The 19,013-nt window shown below is 45.9% G+C and overlaps 1 protein-coding gene across 1 annotated transcript in view; it reads left to right on the top strand.

Annotated features, from left to right (window-relative positions):
* The window catches only part of XRCC5 (X-ray repair cross complementing 5), a 126,783-nt gene that overhangs the window by 101,986 nt on the left and 5,784 nt on the right, over positions 1-19,013 (top strand). Inside the window, exons 16-19 of the mRNA XM_077449650.1 lie at positions 1,974-2,043; positions 11,945-12,054; positions 16,682-16,778; positions 18,535-18,602. Coding sequence (XP_077305776.1) covers positions 1,974-2,043; positions 11,945-12,054; positions 16,682-16,778; positions 18,535-18,602 — 345 coding nt within the window. The remainder of the gene's footprint in view (positions 1-1,973; positions 2,044-11,944; positions 12,055-16,681; positions 16,779-18,534; positions 18,603-19,013) is intronic.

Genomic DNA, 19,013 nt, shown 5'->3' with positions numbered 1-19,013 from the left:
GGTCGTGTGTACGTGGCATAAGAACTTTTCGACAGACACCATAAGCCTTCAATCACAGATTCAACCTTAATTCTGATTTTCGGACGAATGCATTTTTTGAATGAAACTAAATAAATGTCTAGTAAATAAGTCATATTTACCAGCCCCTTCCTTTCCTGTATGAACACAGTGAGTGATCGGCACCAATCAGTCACTGTGTTCATTCATAACTGAAGCATTGGGGTCCCATGGTTTCTAACAGCAGCCCTGTATATACTATGGACTGCCTTCTTTATATGCTAGTTTCTTAGTTGTCACTACCCAGGAATAAGTACAGTGGTAAGACTACGTTCACAAATGCGATTGAGCCCAACACAGTTAGATGAGAGAACCCCAGCGGGAGTTACCGGTGATTAGCCACAGGAGGCAGCCCCATTGAAAATAATGGGAGCCTGCTGATTTCCTTAGCTAATGGCGGCTGCTTGCTTAATCGCTCATGGAGCGACCACCTGGGAGTGATCAGCCCTGGATGCAGACAGTCTGGTCCGCAAGGCTGATTATTTGCAGGTGATTGCTGCATGAGCGATTATAAGGCCCCTTTCACACATGCGGACATTATGTCCGTATTTCATCCATCCGTTTGCGGATGAAATACGGACATACATGCATTCCTATGGGATAGCGGGTGTCTGCAGATGAATATCCGCAGACACCCGCTATCGTCCGCCTCCGCAATTGTCCGATTCTGCAGACAGAGGAAAATCCAATTTTTCTATCCGTCTGCAGATCGGATGAACATGGACAGACGGTCCGTGCTCATCCGATCCCCATAGAGGAGAGCGGAGAGCTGACAGGGCAGTCCCTGCACAGTGTGCAGAGACCGCCCTGTCCGCCGCCGGCTCAACGGGGACAACGGAGCGATCCCCTCTGAGCAAGCGGATCATCACGGGGCAGATCATTACTGATCTGTCCCGTGTGAAAGGGGCCTAAGCGTGCGGCCACGATTGGCTGCAACAGAACCCGGCCGCCTCCTGTTGCTTTCAATAAAGGAGCCTTTTGCAGCTTATTTTCTGAGCCCTGCAAAGCTGCGCTAAAGCTGTCAAAAACTTTGTGCGACTCTGATGCCGCGTACACACGATCGGAATTTTGGACGGAAAAGGCTCTGATGGTTTTCCCGACGGGATTTCGCTCAAGCTGTCTTACATACACACGATCACACCAAATTCTGACCGTCAAGAACGCGGTGACGTACAGCACGTACGATGGGACTAGAAAAAGGAAGTTCAATAGCCAGTAGCCAATAGCTTCCGTTTCGTAGTTGAATATGAGCATGCGTGAGTTGAGTTTTTGCGTGTCGGAATTGCATACACACGAACGCATTTTTGGATAGGAACTTTTTCCGACCAAAAAATTGAGAACATGCTCTCAATCTTTTGCTGGCCGAAATTCAGCCAGCAAAAGTCCAATGAGCATACACACGATCGCATTTTCCGACCAAAAGCTCTCATAGGTCTGGTGCTGGCCGAGGTTCCAATCGTGTGTACGCGGCATTAATGTTAAGCCGGCTATACATGGATCATAATTTGAACGGTTCAGCAGGAACCAGGTGAATTTGGATCCATGTTTGGGCAGGGTGCTTGTAAAATAAAAGTTGATCTATCGCAAACTTATAGCGGGCAGTGCTGATCAGTGTACTCTGATGTTGGGGATGTCTCCCCTGCTTTTACAATGCAATACCACAGTGGGAGTGATTCCCCCATGCATGGTATGGATGGTGGAATTGTGACTTATTTTTTTTTGTTTGTTTCTTCGTTCAGCCCACGGGTTGAAGTGGCTGCAGTACCAACATTTTTCAGCATGGGATGAGCTTTTCTGTAGAAGAGATCCGAGCGGCTCTACAGCCACCCAATCACTACCACAGAGTGTGGAATTGCTGGTGAGAATAATGACTGAAGACATTTTATTTGTGATAATCGGATGTCCTCTTCTTTCAGGTGGGCAGTGTGAATCCGGTGGAAGACTTTCAGGCTTTGGTCAGGCAAAAGAAAATGAACTTCCAAGACGGTGAGTTACGTCTATGTAAGGCTTGGTTCACACTCCTGCATGTGGCTGCAGGCGAATCGCAGTAATTCCCCCGCCCGCAGTGAAAACGTGCTGCTCTGCATGTAAAATCGCAGTGTGTGTATGGGAGCCGCAGGGAAATCACATGGTGAAAAAAGATCATGCGATTTCCCTGCAGCCATATTTTTTAACCACTTCCCACACCGACCAATGTACATATACGGCTGGATGGGAGCCGCCTCCTTCTGACTGGACATTCAGGAACGTCCTTCAGAAGGAGGGGGATTGCGCGCGCGTGCCTGCGCAGCGGCGCGATCCCGATGTGCTCGTGTCACCCGGACACGCGCATCTCGGATCGGCAGGAGGGCTTTGTGATTGGCCCTCCTGATCACATGACGGCCGTGTCCAATCACGGCCGTCATGCGATGTAAACAAACAGCCGGTTGCTAGGCAATCGGCTCTCCTCTCCTCACACAGAAGTCGTCGCTGAGGAGAGGAGAGCAGATCGCTGCAGCCGGCTGGTGATCAGTGAGTATGAGCTGTTTTTACAGCTTTTTACTAACTGATCATCAGTCTAGTGTAATACACACATCACCACACAGTGTAAACACACATGTCACCACAATACACGTCACCACACATGTCCCCAAATAATAAAAAAACATGTCCCCAAATAATAAAAAAACATGTCCCCCACATATGTCCCACTAAAATCACATGTTCCAATGATTATCTGCACACATATGTACGTGATCACCTGTACACATATGTACATGATCATTTGCGTACATATGTCCGTGATCACACAAACCAATTATTATACACTTAACGGAATTTTTTTTACCAAAAACATGTAGCAGAATACATTTTGGCTTAAATTTATGCCAAAATTTGATTTTATTGGATTTCTTTTAAAATAGAAAACAGAAAATATTGTTTTTTTTCCAAATTTCCGCTTTTTTTGCGCTTATATCGTGAATAAATACCACCAAAATAAAGCTCTATTTGTGCGAACAAAATGATAAAAATTTCATTTGGGTACAGTGTAGCATGACCGCGCAATTGTCATTGAAAGTGCTAGAGCGATGAAAGCTAAAAATTGGGCTGGGAAGGAAGGGGGCGAAAGTGCCCAGTATTGAAGTGGTTAAAAGATGCCTGCACTTTTTTTTTTTGCGAAAACACAGGCACAGAACCCCATTCATTTGAATGCAAACGTGGCCTGCACAAAACGCAAAAGTTAAGTAACGAAAGTTTGGGAAAAATGTTATTTATCCCTTTTTGCTTTTATTGTTATTTTTTTTATTGATTTTTATTAAAGTGGTTGTAAACCCTTACAAGCCACTTTGACCTACAGGTAAGCCTAGATGAAGGCTTACCTGTAGGTCCAAGCAATATCTCCTAAACCTATATGGTTTAGGAGATATTTGCCCGAAAACGGCGCACTGAGCGCGGCATTTCCAAGAATGGAGCTGCCGCGCGTGTCGACTCCCGTGCGCATGCGCGGGAGTGATGTCATCGCGGCTTCGCCGAATGACAGCAGCGGAGCTGCGAGACCCCACCAACAAGATGGATGCGGCGGACTACAGGGGACAGCGGCGACTTCGCTGGCTTCTGTGTCAGGTAAGTGACACATAATGGACTACTATGCGGTGCATAGTAGTCCATTATGCTTTGCCTTTGCAGGGAATGAAAGAGGAAGTAAACTCATCAGGGTTTACTTCCTCTTTAATATTTTTTGGCAATTTGATTGTTTAACTGTTTAACCACTTGCCTACCAGGCACTAACACCCACTTCCTGCCCAGGCCATTTTTCAGCTTTCAGCACTGTCGCACTTTGAATGACAATTGCGTGGTCGTGCTCCACTGTACCCAAACACATTTTTTATCATTTTCTTCACACAAATAGAGCTTTCTTTTGGTGGTATTTAATCACTGCTGGGTTTTTTATTTTTTACAAAAAAAAAGAGTGACCAAAAATTTGGGGAAAAAATGTTTTTTTTTTTTTTTTTTTTTTTTTTCTGTCAGTAAATTTTGTAACTAAGTAATTTTTCGCCTTCACTGATGTGCGCTTATGAGACAGCACCAATGGGCACTGATAGGCTGAACTGGTGGGCACTGATGAGGAGGCACTAATATGCTGGCACTGATATGTGGCACTGTTAGGTGGCACTGGGCACTAATGGGCACTGGTGGGCATGGATAAGCGGTACAGATGGGCATTGACACACACTGGCTAGACACACAGGTAACCCTTTGCTCGCCGCTGATGTTTAACCCCTTCATTAGTACAGTGGCAGTGCACTGGTCCCCAAAAAGTGTCAATCAGTGTCCAACTGTCCACCTTAATATCGCAGTCTTGCTTTGAGAAGCTGATCACCACCATTACTAGTGAAAAATAAATAAATATATCCCATAGTTTTTTTTTTTTACCAAAAATATATAGCAGAATAAATATTGGCCTAAATTCATGAAGAATTTTTTTTTTTTATTGGATGTCTTTTATAGCAGAAAGTAAAAAATATTGTTTTTTTTTTTGTTTTTTTTAAATTGTCGCTCTTTTTTGTTACAAAAACCACAGAGAGGATCAAAAGAAAGCTCTATTTGTGGGGAAAAATGGACATCAATTTTATTTGGGTACAAGGTCGCGCGACCACGCAATTGTCAGTTAAGTAACGCAGTGTCGTATATCGCAAAAAATGGCCTGGTCATGAAGAGGGATAAATCTTGCGGAGGTCAAGTGGTTAATCAGTTCCCTGTGAGTGCCTCCCCACTTGGACAAACCTCCCTCTAGGATCCAGTGATCTTCACTCTGCATCTTCAGCTGTGCCTAGGACCATGCAGCTGTGCCTAGGACCATGCAGCTGTGCCTAGGACCATGCAGCTGTGCCTTGAACCATGCAGCTGTGCCTAGGACTATGCAGCACCATGCAGCTGTGCCTAGGACTATGCAGCACCATGCAGCTGTGCCTTGGACCATGCAGCTGTGCCTTGGACCATGCAGCTGTGCCTGGGACCATGCAGCTGTGCCTGGGACCATGCAGCTGTGCCTAGGACCATGCAGCTGTGCCTAGGACCATACAGCACCATGCAGCTGTGCCTAGGACCATGCAGCTGTGCCTAGGACCATACAGCACCATGCAGCTGTGCCTAGGACCATGCAGCTGTGCCTAGGACCATGCAGCTGTGCCTAGGACCATGCAGCTGTGCCTAGGACCATGCAGCTGTGCCTTGGACCATGCAGCTGTGCCTTGGACCATGCAGCTGTGCCTAGGACCATGCAGCTGTGCCTAGGACCATGCAGCACCATTTTCTGATAATGGTGGTCTCTGCGGTGGACTCTCCACAAGATCACTTTTATCGGCGGTCCGATAAAAGTGATCGGACCCCCCCCCCCCCTCCCGCCATGCTCTGGTGCCCTCCGCCGCTTACCGGAGCTGCCGGCAGAGGCGATCGGATGTTCCCCTTGCTTGGTATGGAGACGAGTGAAGGGAAGATGGCCCCCACCCATCTCCATACCATTGACGTCAAAACGTCACTTCTGCCTATAGCTCTTAAAGGGCCTTTTTTTTTTTAATTACATCATTTTTTTTCTTTTTTTTTTGCATCTTATTGCATTTTAGTGTAAATATGAGAGGTGAGGTCTTTTTGACCCAATATCTCTTATTTAAGAGGCCCTGTCATGCTTTTTTTCTATTACAAGAGATGTTTACATTCCTTGTAATAGGAATAAAAGTGACACTTTTTTTTTTTAAAGAACAGTGTAAAAATAAAAGTGAAAATAAAAATGTTTTAAACATGCCCCGTCCTGCCACGCTTGCGTGCAGAAGCGAACGCGTACATGAATAGTGTCTGTATATGAAAACGGTGTTCAAACCACACATGTGAGGTATCGCCGTGATCGGTAGAGTGAGAGCAATAATGCTAGCCCTAGACCTCCTCTGTAACTCAAAACATGCAACCTGTAGAATTGTTTAAACGTCGCCTATGGAGGGTAAAAGTTTGTGACCATTCCACGAGCGGGCGCAATTTTGAAGCATGACATGTTTGGTATCAATTTACTCGCCGTAACATTATCTTTCACAATATAAAAAAAAAATGGGCTAACTTTACTGTTGTCTTATTTTTTAATTCAAAAACGTATATTTTTTCCAAGAAAAAAAAAGTGCGCTTGTAAGATCGCTACGCAAATACGGTGTGAGAGAAAGTATTGCCACGACCGCCATTTTATTTTCTAGGGTGTTAGGGGGGAAAAAAATATAATGTTTGGGGGTATAGTAATTTTCTAGCAAAAAAAAAAAAACTGTTTTTAACTTGTAAACAACACATCTAAAAAAGCGGCTCGGTCCTTAAATGGTTAAGCTGTCCCCCACAATATTGATGGTGCCAGGATCGTGGCGTTGCTTATCCCTATGAGGGTAACTTGCCAACTGGGTCTAGTTTATACCACTGTCTCAGTCTTTGGCTATTGTGAGTATGCACCCCAAATTTTTTATTTTTCAATAAAGTTTTATCTGGTAGCGCACTAGACATTTGCACCCTTTTGTTTTTTGTCTATAAAGTGTGTATACATAAAAAAAATTAAAAATAAAATATATATATTTAGACTAGGTTGACTTTAGTAAAGGAATACAACATTTTAGGTATGGGAAACGCTCACGTAGTTTAGAGAACGAAGCAAAGCTTAGTACATTTTATGCATCCAGTCCAGCAAGCATGACCACAGATTCACCTTATTTACTAATCTACGTGAACATACAAAGACTTTCTGCTACATGCAGTTCCCCAAATACTGCGGACCTTTTGGTTTGTCTCTATTGCAGAGGTCTGGCAGCAAATAAAGGTAGAACATTTTTTATTTGTGATGATAAACAATTGATGTTTCTCTGAGGATCCTCTGCCGCTGTATGCAGCAGCAACCGGACGAGCCCCATGCCTCCGAAAATATAAAATATGGCCGCCCGGACGTTTTATTTTTATTCCATCAGTGCCGGCAGGTGCTGGATGAGAGATGGATGTATGGTGGAGCTTGGCCGGGCTGAGGGTGTCATTCCTGAGATGTATGGTGATTACACAAGGTGAATGAGGCGATTTCAGACTTTCCCAGCCTGATATACTGTGTCTGTTCTTGGTTTTCACTGTGTATTGATAGCCCAGTGTGTGTGCTTTACTACTCGGTGCTGGGGTGAGATAAGAGAGGCAGCCATGGAGAATTGCTCCAGGCTTTCTGCCTGTGTGTACAAACTTTGGTCCATCCACACAAACGAGGTGGATGGAGGAATCTCCCCGTGTCCACCGGGACATTAAAATCTGACAGCGGCACCCCAGTGCTTCCCTCTCCCTGGATCACACTGCTGCCTTTTACACACAATGCTCCAGATTTCTGCCCCCCTCCCCCTGGATCACACTGTTGCCTTATACACACAATGCTCTGGATCTTGGCCCCCCCTGATCACACTGCTGCCTTATACACACAATGCTTAGGCTCTCTGCTCCCCCTCTCCCTGGGTCACACTGTTGCCTTTTACACACAATGCTCCAGAATTCTGCCCCTCCCCCTGGATCACACTGTTGCCTTATACACATAATACTCCGGCTCTCACCCCCCCCCCCCCACGGGATCATACTGCTGCCTTATACACACAATGCTCAGGCTCTCTGCTCCCCCTGGATAACACTACTGCCCTATACACATAATGCTCCAGCACTCTGCCCCCCCCCCCCCCCGATCACACTGCTGCTTTATACACACACTGCTCCGGCTCTCTGCCCCCCTCCCCCTGGATCGCACTGCTGCCTTTTACACACAATGCTCCGGATCTCTACTTTCCTCTCCCTGGATCGCACTGCTGCCTTTTACACACAATGCTCCGGATTTCTGCCCCCCCGATAACACTGTTGCCTTATACACACAATGCTCTGGAACTCTGCTCCCCCCCCCCCATCACATTGCTGCCTCCAACTCTCACCCCCCCCCCCCACGGGATCATACTGCTGCCTTATACACACAATGCTCAGGCTCTCTGCTCCCCCTGGATAACACTGCTGCCCTATACACATAATGCTCCAGCACTCTGCCCCCCCCCGATCACACTGCTGCTTTATACACACACTGCTCCGGCTCTCTGCCCCCCTCTCCCTGGATCACACTGTTGCCTTTTACACACAAGCTCCGGCTCTTTGCCCCCCTCTCCCTGGATCACTCTGTTGATTTTTACACACAATGCTCCGGATTTCTGCCCCCTCCCCCTGGATCACACTGTTGCCTTATACACATATACTCTGTCTCTCTGCCCCCCTCTCCCTGGATCACACTGTTGCCTTTTACACACAGGCTCTGGCTCCCCCCCCCCCCATCACACTGTTGCCTTTTTACATACAATGCCCCGGATTTATGCCCCCCCCCCCCCCCCCCCACATCACACTGTTGCCTTATACACATAATAATCCAGGTCTCTGCCCCCTCCCCCTGGATCACACTGCTGCATTTTACACACAATGCTGTGGAACTCTGCTCTCCCCCCCCCCCCCCCCCCATATCACATTGCTGCCTCCAACTCTCTGCCTCCACTCCCACGTGATCACACTGCTGCCTTATACACACAATGCTCCAGAGCTCTGCCTCGCCTCCCCCCGGATCACACTGCTGCCTTATACACACAAGCTTCAACTCCCTGCCCCCCTCCCCCCTGGATTTGTTCTGCTTTATGGTCTTATGGCTGCACCATCTTTAATGCATCTTTTAGGGTGTGCCCCCCCCCCCCCAAATCTTTGTTAGGCTGTGTTTAACCACACAGGGATGCACAGGTGTTCTGTGCAGAGATTCCCATTGATGCCCATTGGGACATGATCCTAATTTGGCATCCATATGGGTGCAGGTGCTTGTCCCTGAGCTCACATTTTGTCTGCATTTGGGGACCCACATAGATTGGGAGCAGCGCCTGTGTCCATGCAGCTGCTGCATCCCAATTGACATCAATGGGGCTTACCTGTACAGGTAAGCACAGAACATCTGGGGGTAAAACATGGCCTTGCACAGGCATATGCTGTATAATTCCCCATATGAACAAGGCCATACATAGATAAATGCACTCCCAAGCATCATTTATATAGATGTGCGAAGTCAACTCTGCGTTCCAGTAGTATGTATGAAAGCGCAAAGCCAGCGGTCACGTGCTTTTTATGTGGTCACAGAACCGCTAGTTGACTTTCTAATATCCTTATTAACGGCTGCAGGGGGTGCATTACCCTCCATATATTGGCTTCCTTTGTGTCGTACGGATCTGTTTTAGCTCCTACTGTGAACCTCCTTCTCTATTCCCCCCACGTCACGCAGAAACTGCTATCTGTACATCAGTGCCTGAGGTTTTAATTTAACACTCCAGTGGGGAGACATTTTGTGAACTAATAAAGGGGCAGAGTGGGGGCGTCTAAGGAACGTTTTTTATGTTTTTTCACTTAAGAGACTGCGGCATGTAACTGTGCCAGATTTAATGCCAGGAAGTTAAACTGTGACACGGGAAGCCGAGTGTTAAAACTGTAACGGGTTTTTTTTCGTCACTTATCGCTGCTAATGGAATACGCAGAAAGCGACATTTCCAGGGTTCAGGTAGCCGTCTCCTTCTTTATTTTATTGTGCTATAACAATGGAGCGGCGGTGTGGGAGGGGGGAGTGCAGCCGGGCATTCGGAGAATCAGGGGACGGTGCAGTATTGTAAAATTGGCAAGTAATTAAAAGCCGGTTAATTGCCATTAGGATTTACTAAACCTTGAAATTCTGTATAAAAAATATTCTCTTCTGCTCAGAAACATAAGCCGCAAATTTGTAGCTTGCCTCATATTTACAACGTGGTTGTACAATCCAGTAAGCTTAAAGCGGAGGTCCGCCTGCCCACCCCACGAAAAATGTAAAAGTCAGCAGCTATACAGATACTGCAGCTGCTGACCTTTGAATATCAGGACACTTACCTGTCCAGGGAACCCGCGATCTCGGTACCCCAGCCGATTTAGGAAGGGAAACCTGGCAGTGAAGCCTTTTGGCTTCACATCCGGTCCATTACTGCACAAACGCGAAGCACGCTGCGCTTTCTAATTGGTGTGGGGGGGGGGGGGGGGGCAAGCTGTACTGTGGCACCGCCTCCAGAAGTGGGAAAGGGGACCAGTCGAAAACAGGTCCCTCTTCCCCCTGAAAGGTGCCAAATGTGGCATCGGAGGGGGAGAGGGAATGAATAAGCGGAAGTTCCACTTTTGGGTGGAACTCCACTTTAAGGCAAATGATACCAAAAAAAAGAAATTAACGCTCAAGAAATCTTGATGGTATCGTGTTGTTTGAGGGGATGGTAAAATATTTTTTTACCCTATAATGCTTAGTGTCTCTGTTACTCACAGTGCCACATGCGTCTATCCATTATGCTCAGTACCAAATGCTTCTATAGTACACATCATGCTACATGCTCCACAGTGCAATATCCTCTGTATTACACACAGCACCGCTTCTTTTTCTGTTACACACAGTGCCACATACCTCTATTACACACAGTGTCACATGCATCTCCCTCTGTTACACACAGTGCCATATGCCCCTCTCTTTATTACACATTATGCCACATTGTGCCACATACATCTATTACACATAGTGCCACATGCATCTCTCTCTGTTACCCACTGTGCCACATGCCTACATTACCCACAGAGACATGTCTCTTTCTGTTACACACAATACCACCTGACTTTTTCTGTTACAAGCAGTGCCGCATCCCATTCTTTATTACACAAAGTGCCACTTGAGTCTCTCTATTACACACAGTGCCTAATACCTCTCTCAAATACACATTGTGCCACATGCCTGTCCCTGTTACACACCGTACCACATGCCGCTCCCTGTTTCACATAGTGCCAAATGCCTCTCTCTTTTACACACCGTGCCACATGTCTCTCTCTATTACACACTATGCCACATGTCTTTTTCTGTTACTTACATTGGCACATCTTGCTCTCTGTTTAACACAGTTCCATGTGCTTCTGTTTATTACACACAGTCCCACTTGAATCTCCCTATTGCACACACAGTGCCATGTGCCTGTCTATTACACATCGTGCCACATGCGTCCCACTCTGTTACACACAGTGCCACATACCTATCTCTGTTACACTCAGTGCCACATGCCTCTCTGTTACACACAGTGCCACATGCTTCTCTCTGTTACACACAGTGCCACATGCCTTTCTCTTACACACAGTGCCACATGCTTCTCTCTGTTACAGTGCCACATGCCTCTCTCTTACACACAGTGCAACCTGCCTCTCTCTGTTACACACAGTGCCACATGCCTCTCTCTGTTACACACAGTGCCACATGCCCCTCTCTGTTACACACAGTGCCACATTCCTTTCTTTATTACACACAGTGCCACATTCCTTTCTTTATTACACACAGTGCCACATGCATCTCTGCATTACAGATGGTGCCAAATGCTTCTCACCATGATGTGCATTTCTGCAAGCTGCACTCTGTTATACGCAATGCCTTGCACCTCTCTGTTACAGCGGCTGATGAGAAGCTTTCTGTTGCACAGCACCCCCAGACGTCTGTATCACTTGCACTAATTCATGCCTCTATACTACATTCTGGGTTTCAAGCATACACCTAATTCCTTATGCCTGTTTATTATATGCTGTACCACATGCCACTTGTGCATGGGATGCCTTACATAAACAATTGCCTCAAGCTCCGTATCACTTATATTGGCTGATTCCGATCCATTACCTTGTATTGCCCCATACCGCCCTATTATGCACTGCTTTATGACCCTGTGTTACACACGGTATCTCGGTATGTGCAAGACTGAAAGTAAGGCCGGAGTTCTGCTTTAAAGGTTTTTTTTTTTTTTCTTTTTCTCTCTTGCAGTAAGCAATCAGCTGGTACAACGTATCTATGAGTTTGTGGACACCAAGCAGTCTCAGTATTACCTGAAGAGTATGAACTGTATAAAGTGTCTGCGGACAGAAGCCATTCGGGTATGTAGCCAGAATGTTCAGTATGGAAAGACTACAAACTTTGTCAGGTTTTTATTGCAGTCCGTGCCTCTGTTTCTCTCTCTCTCTCTCTCTCTCTCTCTCTCTCTCCCTCTCTCTCTCCCCTCTCTCTCACACAGACGGCAAAAAAACACAGACGGCAAAAAAATGAACCAAATGGGATTTTAACTCCGAATTGTATGTTAAAAAAAGGCTATGACTATACATACATTTTAACCACTTCCATACCAGGCCTATTCTGGAACTACATGTAAAAATCATAATTTTTGCTAGAAAACTACTCGGAAACCCCATATATTATTATTTTTTTTTTAGCAGACACCTTAGGGAGTAAAATGGCGGTCGTTGCAACTTTTTATGTCATACGGTATTTGCGCAACAAGTTTTCATCCGCATTTTTGTCTGGAAAAAAAAAAAGCCCAATTGTGTATTGTGAAAGATGATGTTTCGCCCAGTAAATAGATACCCAACATGTTACGCTTTAAAATTGCGCACACTCGTGGAATGGCGCCAAACTTCTTAACCACTTAAGGACCGCCTCACGCCGATGTACGTCGACAGAATGGCACGGCTGGGCACAAGCACGTACCTGTACGTTGCTTTTTAAGTGCCCAGCCGTGGGTCGTGAGCGTGCCGCCGCGCTCCTGACACGGTCCTGAGCTCCGTGGCCGTGGCCGCGGGACACCATCAGCGATCGGGTCAGCAGAGCTGAAGAACGAGGAGAGGTCTGTGTAAACAAACCTCTCCCCGTGCTTCCCTGTGTGGCTGTCACCGATCGTCTGTTCCCTTTTATAGGGAATGATGATCAGTGACGTCACATGCCAGGCCACGCCCACCTACAATAAAAAAAAACACATAACATCATACATAACGCCTACACTGCCCCCCTAGTGGTTAACTCCTTCACTGCCAGTGTCCTTTACACAGGAATCAGAGCATTTAAATAGCACTGATTGCTGTATAAATGACAATGGTTCCAAAAATGTCCGATGTGTCCGCCATAATGTCGCCGTCACAATAAAAATCGCTGATCGCCGCCATTACTAGTAAAAAAAAAACTTAATAAAAATGCTATAACACTATCCCCTATTTTGTAAACGCTATAACTTTTGCGCAAACCAATCAATAATCGCTAATTGCGTTTTTTTTTTTTTTTTTACCAAAAATATGTAGAATACGTATCGGCCTAAACTGAGGAAAAAATATGTTTTTTTATATATATATTTTTTTTTTGGGGGTATTTATTATAGCAAAAAGTAAAAAATATTGTATTTTTTTTTTCAGAATTGACGCTCTATTTTTGTTTATAGCGCAAAAAATTAAAACCACAGAGGTGATCAAATACCACCAAAAGAAAGCTCTATTTGTGGGAAAAAAAGGACACCAATTCTGTTTGGGAGCCACGTCGCATGACCACGCGAAGCAGTGCCGAATCACAAAAAAGGGGCTTGGTCCAGGGCTTAAGTGGTTAAGAATCTCGATTGGCGACGCTTTACATTTTATTTATATTTTTTTTACAGGTTACATGTTTAGAGTTACAGAGGAGGTCTAGTGCTAGAATTGTGTATAAAAAGTGAAGTAGCGCTAATTAAACCAATATAGTAAACAGGTGAATAAATAACTAGTGGTAAAGCGCGCGGCGATATCTCACGTGTGTGGTTTGAATGGCATTTACATATGTGGCCGGGACTTGTGCGCGTGCACACAGGGACGGTTTACTTTTTTTTTTTTTAATCACTGTTATTCCTATTACAGGGAATATAAACCTCCCTTGTAATAGGAATGGTATGTGACAGGTCCTCATTATGGATAGATATGGGGTCAATAAAACCCCACATCTCTCCTCCAGGCTGGAAAGCATTAGATAAAAATAAAATAATAAATTACAGACCTGATGCTTTCCAGCCGAGATCGCCGCTTTGTTGACATCTGTGACCTGGATGTGGCGCTATAACGTCGCGCCCGGGCCTCCGACGGTCATAGAGATGACTGGTGACCATCTGGTCACCGGAAATCTCTATGCCCTTTGGTGGCGGCAGATTTTCTCCAGGTCCCTGATGGCACGGGAGAGCCCCAAGAAGCACTGGAGGGCGGATGTCTCCTCCAGTCACCTGTAAGATTAAGCGGCTGAACTGCCGCTATGATCCTTCTTACAGTGCACAGAATCGTCTGCAGAAAAAATGATATCTGAACGATGCTTGCAGCTGCAACAGGCATCATTCAGATACCCGCACTGAAAGTCAAGGACGTCATATGATGTCCTTGGGCTGGAAGTGGTTAAAGCAGTATTACACCCAAAAATCATAAACCCAAAATCATATATTATATTGCAGCTTCCAGTCCTTAAGGCCCCTTTCACAATACCACAATTTCAAAGTCGCGCAGTTTTGCGGCTGCGATTTTGACATGATTTTGCCAATTTCAGGGAATGTCTGTGTAAACTTGAGGTTTATGGGCCTTAACTCGCATCAAAGTCAGACCGAGGTAGTACAGGGACTACTTTGAAGTCGGTGTGGCTTGAAGTCGCACAGATATGAACTGTACTCATTGGAAATCATGGGGTATGACTTGTCATGCGACTTTGCAGTCCCAAGTCGCACAAGTGTGAAAGGGGCCTAAATGTTATAGCCGCATTCGTTTTCTTTTTTAGACTTTTTCTTTTAAAGTGATTGTAAAGGTTTTTTTTTTGTTTTTTTTTTATTAAATAAACATGTCATACTTACCTGCTCTGTGCAAGGGCACTTGAACTAAAGAGCAAATCAGCAGCGATTTACCATGTGATCAGCTGTGTCCAATCACAATGGCTGTAACTAGAAGCTGCTTATCGGCACTCCTTTCCTGACAGCATGAGGAGAAGAGAGACTATAACTGGCTTCTCTAATACCCCTTTCACACTGGGGCGCTTTGCAGGCGCTACAGCGCTAAAAATAGCTCCTGCAAAGTGCCCTGAAAGAGCCACTGCTGTCTCTCCAATGTGAAAGCCCCAAGGCCTTCACACTGGAGCGGTGCGCTGGCAGGACGGTAAAAAAAAGCCCCGCAAGCCGCATCTTTGGAGCGGTGAAGGCGTGGTGTATACACCGCTCCTGCCTATTGAAATCAATGGGGCCGCGCGGCTACACTACCGGCATAGCGTTGCTGCAGCAGCGCTTTGCGGTGGTTTTAACCCTTTCTTGGCCGCTAGCGGGGGGTAAAACAGCCCCACCAGTGGCCGAATAGCGCCGCAAAATTGGCGGTAAAGCGCCGCTAAAAATAACGGCGGTTTACCCCCGCCCCAGTGTGAAAGGGGTCCAAAAGGGACGTGTAAACTGATAATCATTACAGCCCCACCAGTGCTGCCTTTCAGTGCCTCTTCATCAGTGTCGCCTATCAGTGCCGCTCACCAGTGCCACCTCATCACAATGAAGGAGAAAAATGATTTGTTAAATTTTATAATAAACTATGAAAAAACATTTATTTTTATTTTTTTAATTCTTTATTCGTTGATTTAGCAAAAAATGTAAAAACCCAACAGTGATTAAATACCAACAAAGGAAAGCTCTATTTGTGTGAGAGAAAAAAAAATGATAACAATTTAATTTGAGTACAGTGTTGCATGACCGCGCAATTGTTATTCAAAGTGCGACAGCGCTGAAAATTGGCCTGGGCAGGAAGGGCTAAAAGCGCTGATGCTCAATTGGTACTAAGGGTACTTGGTACTAAGGGCCCCAAAGTGTGCCAAGAACATACCCCCCCCACACCATTACACCACCACCACCAGCCTGTACTGTTGATACGAGGCAGAATGGATCCATGCGCCAAATTCTGACCATCGGAATGTTGGAGCTGAATTTCAGACTCATCAGACCAGGCATTTTTCTAATCTTCTATCGTCCAATTTTGGTGATTCTGTTCCAATCGTAGCCTCAGTTTCCTGTTCTTAGCTGACAGGAGTGGCACCCGGTGTGGCCTTCTGCTGCTGTTGCCCATCTGCTTCAACATTGAGTGCGTTCATAGATGGTATTCTGCATACTTTGGTTGTAACAAGAGATTATTTGAGTTACTGTGGCCTTTTTATCACCTGGAACCAGTCTGCACATTCTCCTCTGACATCAACGAGGCATTTTCCTCCACACAACTTCTGCTCACTGGATATTTTCTCTTTTTTTTCGGACCATTCTCTGTAAACCCGAGAGATGGTTGTGCGTGAAAATCCCAGTAGATCAGCAAGTTTTTAAAGTCTCAGACCAGCCCATCCGGCACCAACAACCATGCCACGTTCAAAGTCACTTAAATCCCCTTCCTTCCCCATTCCGATGCTCTGTTTGAACTTCAGCAAGCCGTCTTCACCATGTCTAGATGCCTAAATAGAGTTGCTGCTACCATGTGATTGGCTGATTAGCAATTTGCATTACCAAGCAATTTGTACAGGTGTAGCTAATAAAGTGGCCGGTGAGTGTGTATTCCTTGCTAAGGAACTTTCTTTTTTATCACATTGTAATGGGTGACGTTCCGCTTTAAGAATACAGACTTGAATAGAATTTCTGCATATTTTAGTGTCACTTTAATTATAAAAATAGTACTGTGTGGTGTGTTTGCATTTTTATTGATCTGTTCCATTTTCTACTTTCAGCTGTCAGGGCCTCAGATTTTTAATGATTTCCTCCAGTCGCTGAAAGAGAAGACAGCAGGGGGCAGCCTTAAAGAATTCTGGGAAATTGTCGTTCAAGGTAATTAGAAATAGCTTGACGGATACCTGTGCCCGAGGTCCTCTGGCTGTGGTGTGCTGGCATGGGACATTGACGCAAACGTTTTTGTCATGACAGTTGCAGCATATTTTAAAAATATACAGTTTAATGTCCTTAAAGGTGTTGTAAAGTCTTCAGGTTTTCCACCTGAAGGTGAAGGTGAAAAACCTTCTGTGCTGCATCACCCCCCCCCCCCCCCCCCCTTACTTACCTGAACCCATTTGTTGCAGCATGGAGGACGAGCCCAGCAACTCCAGCTACTGTCTCAGGAGCTCATTGGATAGATTGATAGCTGCAGGAGCCATTGGCTCCCTCTACTGTCAATCAAATCTAGTGACCATGGGGGGGGGGGGGGGGGCGCGAGTCTTGCTGTCTTAGGTCAGGTATGGATTGTGTGGGGAGCCCCACACCAATTTTTTTTTTTTTTTTTTTTTTTTTTTTTTAAATGGGGTGGAGCTACCCAAAATCCATAGCAGACTCTTATCCGAGCATGCATCCTGACAAGCCAGGAAAAGGCCTGAACCGTACCAGTTCACATGCCCTCAACATGGAGGGAGGTGGGGCAGTCCCCCAAAGAACCTCGTCCCCATGTTGATGGGGACAAGGGCCTCTTCCTTACAACCCTGGCTGGGGGTTGTGGGGGTCTGCGGGCAGGGGGCTTATCGAAATCTGGAAGCCCTCTTTAACAAGGGGGGCCTCCAGATCCCCCCCCCCCCCCCCCCCCCATGTGAAAGAGTATAGGATACATAGTACCCCTACCAATCCACCAAAAAAAAGTGTAGTGTAAAAATAGGGTTGCCACTATCTGACAGTCATTAAATAACTAAGAGGCTGGGCCTCCCAATGACGTTGCCAGGTGGCCCCACTCCTTTTTCTTCTTTTTTGAGGTGGCGGGCATCGTGATTGACGATGGATCTACACCAGAACATTTTTTTTTTTTTTTTTAAATGTCTTGTCAAAGCTCCCTACTGTCTTTTTTTTACACTCCACTTTTTTTTTGGTGAATTAGTAGGGGGGTACCTTCCCAACCCCCCTCCTTCCTGGTCTGCCAGGCTGCATGCTTGGATAAGCACATGCTTTTTTTATTTTATTTTTAGGGGTCTGACATGGATTTTTATTTTATTTTTTACTTATTTTTTTATTTTGGCGTGAGGGTCCCTTTATAATCAATACCAGACCCCTATGCCGTTTTTTTTTTTTTTCCCCACAATTGATTGCCTGCAATGATATTTTTTTACATTCAGCTGTCAGTGGGGAATCCTGCTGACAACTGATGACTCATCCCCGTTGTTAAGGATGTGGCGGCCGGCTTCCCGGGCCGCTCCTTAAAAACCAGCTATTCACTGATTGTTAAGGAAGCCAATTGCCTCCTCTTCCAAAAAAAAAGAACTGCTGGGCACCGGTGTTTAGGAACTGTCAGCATTTTTTTTGCTGCTGCTCCAAACCGCGCTGGCAGAGTATTTTTTATTTATCTGCCAGTAAATTCTCCTGCCAAAAAATGCTGCTGAAAGCCTACGTGTGCATGAGCACATAGGATAACATGCAGGGCAGTTTAGAGGCAATTTAAACAAAGACAGCATCTGTAAAAAGGCTGAGTGTGCACGAAGCTCTATGTCCCAGCCTGCTTGTGTGTTCTTGTACTGTCTTTTGAGTTAAAACACACACACACACACCAGTCTGATATGCCTGGGTCAGGAGATTCTGCCAGGTGCCTGTCATTCTGTATTTTCTCTCCCAGATGGCGTGTCCCTGATCACATCTGAGGAATCGGCAGACAGCTCAGTGACTCCCAAAGAGGCCAAACAGGTAGGAGCATCTCTGTATAACGAGCGAGCCGTGGGCACCGGTAATCAGTTACTTGGATGCTGGCGATCTTATCAGTCACGATGATGTACAGACAGCTGCAGGTCTGAGCTCCCTCCCGCTGTGGCTTTGTCAGTACAGGATGTTCCTGCATGCCTGATATCTGTCTCCCGGCATACAGCCCGCTGACGACACTTACCAGACAACCGAGCTCCTCAGAGAAAGGCCAAGAGGCAAAACGCGTACAGTGAGGGGTTGTAGTAGACTCCTGACATTCGGATAAATATTGCTGCAGTCAGTTAAATCCATATTGTGCTACAGTGAAACATCCGGCATGTTTCAGGGGTATCCAAAGACCTCCCTTCATGGGGGCTTAGTAGGTACCGCAAGAGGCGTATTCTGGATGAAGACACT

This window comes from Lithobates pipiens, unplaced genomic scaffold, assembly GCF_037356315.1.
Source record: "Lithobates pipiens isolate NorthernLeopardFrog02 unplaced genomic scaffold, aLitPip1_a1.2 Scaffold_22, whole genome shotgun sequence".
Taxonomy (NCBI): Eukaryota; Metazoa; Chordata; class Amphibia; order Anura; family Ranidae; genus Lithobates; species Lithobates pipiens.
The sequence above is the reverse complement of the archived record's forward strand: the minus strand, read 5'-3'. Positions and strand labels throughout refer to the sequence as shown.